Here is a 4,873-nt window from a genome sequence, read left to right as displayed (position 1 = left end):
GCACGAATGTTACCCCTCCTCTTGAGTTGCTACTCAATCTTGATGGCTTTGTGGACCATCTTCTCAATCTCCACATAATGTTGCAACTCAACCTTATCTGCAATCTCCCGATTAAGTCCATTTAAGAATCGTGCCATGGTAGCTTCTCTATCCTCTTCCACATTTACTCTAATCATGGCAATCTCCATTTCTTTATAATAATCCTCAACGCTTCGACTACCTTGTGTAAGACGTTGTAATTTTTGGCACAAGTCTCTATAATAATGGTTAGGTATAAAACACCTTCTCATCAATGATTTCATTTCATCCCATGTCTCAATTGGACGTTCCCTATTTTGCCTCCTACTTATAACAATTTGATCCCACCAAGTAATAGCATAATTAGAAAACTCAATCACAACCAATTTTACTTTTTTTGCCTCTGAATAATTGTGGCAGTCAAATATGAACTCCATTTTCTTCTCCCATTCAAGGTATGCTTCTAGGTAGGATTTTTCAATCAACCTATTAGGTGCTTCTTTAAATTTTGTTGCACGAGCTCTTGTGACATGTTCAGCGGGAACTTGAATAGGATATAAATATGCCTCATCCTACGTGTTTGTGACAGTTTTGTCCTTAATCTCATCATTCCCCTCCTGTTGAAGATGATCTGTTCTCAAATCATCGCCTGCATCAAAAGGACTCAAATAAAAAACATTAAAAGTTGCATTTACATTGTACTCACCAGGCAAATCCAACTTGTATGAATTTTCATTGATCTGTTCCAAGACTTGGAAAGGACCATCCCTTTAAGGTAATAACTTGGATTTCTTTTGTTCCAAAAATCGTTCTTTACACATCTATAACCACTCCCAATTGTCGAGTTCAAAGACTAGCTTGTGTCGCCCTTTGATGGCTTGTTTAGCATGTTGCTCTCTGCTCAATGTTGAACTCCGCCATCTTATATATCTACTTAACAATTTCAACCCTTTTCTTACCATCTAAGTTAACACGCTAAAAAACAGGTAATGGAGTTAAATCCAATGGGGTTAAAAGACTAAAACCATAAATAATTTCAAATAGTGAATAATTAGTAGCAAAATGAACAGAGCGATTATAAGCATACTCAACATGTGGCCAACAATCATCTTAAGTTTTGATGGTTTTTTAATGATAGCCCGCAACATAGTAGATAAAGTTTTATGCACAACTTCTGTTTGACTATCAGTTTAAGGGTAACAAGTAGTCAAAAACAACAACTTAGTTCCTAACTTAGCCTATAATGTTTTCCAGAAGTAACTTAAATCTTAGGGCATGTTCGGTATTGTTTTTGAATTTGTATTTTCTAAGAACAAAAATGAGAATGAAAATGGTGTTTTGCAGTTGCTGTATTTTGAATTTAAGTATGCGTTTGGTATCATTTTTTTGTATCCTGTATTTTAGAACTAAAAACAGTAATATGCGTTCAGTGGACACAATTGAAAATAATAAAAATATTGAATATGTGTTCGGTAGTACCATTTTCAAAAACATATTTTATTAAACACTTAAGTCATACTTATAGTTAGAAAATACATTTAACTAATACATACACAAACATACCATAAATAATTTAAACAAAATAATTATCAAAAAATACATGATGATAAAGTTTTAGTATTAGCATTAATAAAAAAAGTTTTACATTGTCATTGCTTTTACACTATAATTAAGATATATATTACAACACATATGATTTAAACAAAATAATTATAAATATTACCTGACAGACATCATGCATTAGGTGTCTTCTCCATAGAAATACTTGAAGTCAAGCAACAAAAATCTCCTCCACACCGTTGAGATCCTCAACAAACTTTGCTTTTGATTCCAAATCAATGAACTGGTTGGACTTACTAGCTAAATGCGATATGCTAACTCTTCCTTGGCACCTAATGTAGTTGGCTACAACTTTCATCTCTTCCTATGAGATGTATATGTATTTTCCTCTATCATCCATGACACCATAAAGTCGCCTTATTCAAAAAGCAAATTCAGTTTTAAATTCCTTAGCAAGCATTTTACAGAACGTAGCTCCATATCATAGACCACCAATGGAATGAAAGGATCATTCAAGTTTATCTATGACAAGGTAAAAACATAATCGAAATTACCACGGATGAGAGACAAAACCTAAACTAAGGTCAACTAGAAGGAAATACAATGACATTCTATTAATCAGGAGGGGTTGCTAATGGTTTCAAGGATAAGAAATTCTAAAGCGAAAAATATATATCCACACAAGACATCTTAGAAAAATTGGAAGTCGAGAGCTTAAATACAAAAAGTTGCAGCAATGACCCATCATTTAGGTAAAACAATATATTCATGAAAATAAATAAATAAATAAAATACAAGAAATGGAGGAACGCATGCCCATATTCTCAAGAGAGGTAATTCGATTGATACACTGTTGCATGGACCACAAGTTATAAAGCAAGTAAGCAACATTAGGATGCAATATTTTGTACAAAACTATGAACCTACGACATGATTAACCACAATGCATAAACACTATTTGACTAACAACATATGTGTTCATAGAATAAATACTACAAAAAACATCAGCTTCTTAAGCTCATTGATCAAAATAACAAATAAAATTCTATATGCACATTGGTAGTCACAATTGAAGAATTCTTCATCACTGCAACCAGCTGGTGAGATAGGAAGGAAATATTTTTGTTTACGTAGATAAAATATGACAAACAAAATAAAACAGCTCTACCAGCAAGCATTTACTTGGGTCTGCAACTTAAATTTTGTAGCAAGATCTTCTAAAGGAATACATTAGCTATTTTAGCAACATGTCATAGATTATAAATTGAACATATCAAAATCAAATATGTTCTACTACAAATTGACCTATTCAAATTAAGACTAAGCTCTTGCAATTTCAAAGTTTTACATCTTTTAAAATCACAGGTTCAAGTTTTAATTATTTACAATCGCATAAAGAAACTAGGTAACCTTGATAGATTATTTGGGAAAGATACTGAGATGTGTGAGTATATATATATATATCTTCTATGAATACAAAACTATTATGTATATAAAATTTTCTACAGTTGAAAAATGAGGAGGACTTAGAAAAATTGGATAGTGGTTATTAACTTTAATAAGTTTTTTTTTTTTATCTTTTTATCTTTTTGGAGTGCTCTTTTTTTGTCTCACTCGTTCTCGCGTAGAAATTCTTATGTTTTCCTTCCGATTTTCTCTCAATGGTTGTATTTTTCTTTGGTTTTTCTCTTACATTTTTCTCGACCTCTTTTTGAATTTCATTGTCTTTTTCTCTTGCTCACTCTCTCTATAGGCTGACTTGGTCTCCATAAACCTGCTTTGGTGTCAATGGAACAAGGGTGATGTGCATTGATTAAATACTAATGAAAATTTGTTGGTGAAACCATCATACTTTACACGTCTGTCGAATTGCCAAGGCCGCCCAAGTAACAAATGTCCAGCCTGCATTAGTACTACATCACATAGCACCTTATCTTCATACTTGCTAATCCAAAAAGTCACTAGTATTGCTTGTTCACTTTTACCTCACCACTGTCATTTAACCACTGTACTTTGTATGGTCATGGGTGTTTAAGTGTCACAAGCCCTAACTTCTCTACCATGATAGTACTAGCAACATTAGTACAACTTCCTCCATCAATAATCATACTACATACTTTGTCTTGACAAGCTACTAAAGTTAAGTCCCTAGGGACTATATACTCTTAATCTTTGATGTCCTCTAATGGTGGAATCTTATTTTCTTCTGTTTCATCTTCAGTTACAATCTCACCATTGTCCCGCAATACCATAGCTCTTTTATTCACACATTCACTTGCGATATGCCCCGTGCCTCGACATTTAAAACACTTAATGTCGCGATTCCTAATAGTATGAGTCACGGTGTTACGTTGTAAATTATGCTTAGAGGGCTCGGATCTCACTTAGGTGCAATAGATGCTTGTTACCTCTCGTCTCATTTCACATGGCTCGGTTTCCAAGGAGTGGAACTCGAGCTTGGGGTTGCACGGGTGTTACTCTTCCTTTTGAGTTGCTGCTCAATCTTGATGGCTTTGTGGACTATCTCCTTAATCTCCACATAATGTTGCAACTCAACCTTATCTACAATCTCCCGATTAAGACCATTTAAGGATCCTGCCATGATAGCTTCTCTATCTTCCCCCACATTTGCTCTAATCATGGCAATCTCCATTTGTTTATAATAATCCTCCACGCTTCGGCTACCATGTGTAAGCCTTTGTAATTTTTGGTACAAGTCTCGATAATAGTGGTTAGGTACAAAACACCTTCTCATCAATGATTTCATTTCATCCCATGTCTCAACTAAACGTTCCATATTTCACCTCCTATTTATAACAAGCTGATCCTACCAAGTAATAGTATAGTCAGAAAACTCAATCACAGCCAATTTTATATTTTTTTCTTCTGAATAATTGTGGCAGTCAAATATGAACTCCATTTTCTTCTCCTATTCAAGGTATGCTTCTGGGTCGAATTTTCCTTGAAAAAATTGAATCTTCGTCTTTATGCCACTTAATCCATCATCTCTATTCCTAGCTCTCCTACCTCGTCCATCTCCTTTATAGCTATCCACGGAGTCCTCCTCTTCATCATACTTATCCCTATAATAGTCATCAATCTCTCCTTTAGCTGGAGCTCTTTCTTTTCTACGTGCTTGGGGAACGAGTTGTGGCTGCCCTACAAGTTTGTTCTCCACTTGATCCAAACGCTCATGTATGAGCTCTAATTCATCCCTCATCATCCTTCTCATCTCTCCCATTAATGCTTGAATTCGTATGTTCTTAGTAGTTGCAGACTAATCCTCTTCATTTGT

At 34.5% G+C, this 4,873-nt stretch overlaps 1 protein-coding gene across 1 annotated transcript; it reads right to left on the bottom strand.

The window, feature by feature from the left end:
• Window positions 1-29: 29 nt before the first annotated feature.
• LOC112100759 lies at window positions 30-4,231 on the bottom strand. The gene is made up of 2 exons (XM_024190225.1): window positions 4,004-4,231; window positions 30-590 (listed from the first exon to the last, which is right to left on the bottom strand). The coding sequence occupies exons 1-2, from the start codon at window positions 4,229-4,231 to the stop codon at window positions 30-32; spliced, it is 789 nt and encodes a 262-aa protein (XP_024045993.1).
• Between the last annotated feature and the right edge of the window lie 642 nt (window positions 4,232-4,873).

The sequence above is a fragment of the Citrus clementina genome, unplaced genomic scaffold, assembly GCF_000493195.1.
Source record: "Citrus clementina cultivar Clemenules unplaced genomic scaffold, Citrus_clementina_v1.0 scaffold_2, whole genome shotgun sequence".
Lineage (NCBI taxonomy): Eukaryota > Viridiplantae > Streptophyta > Magnoliopsida > Sapindales > Rutaceae > Citrus > Citrus x clementina.
Note: the sequence above shows the minus strand (reverse complement) of the source record. Positions and strands in the feature narration are given on the sequence as shown.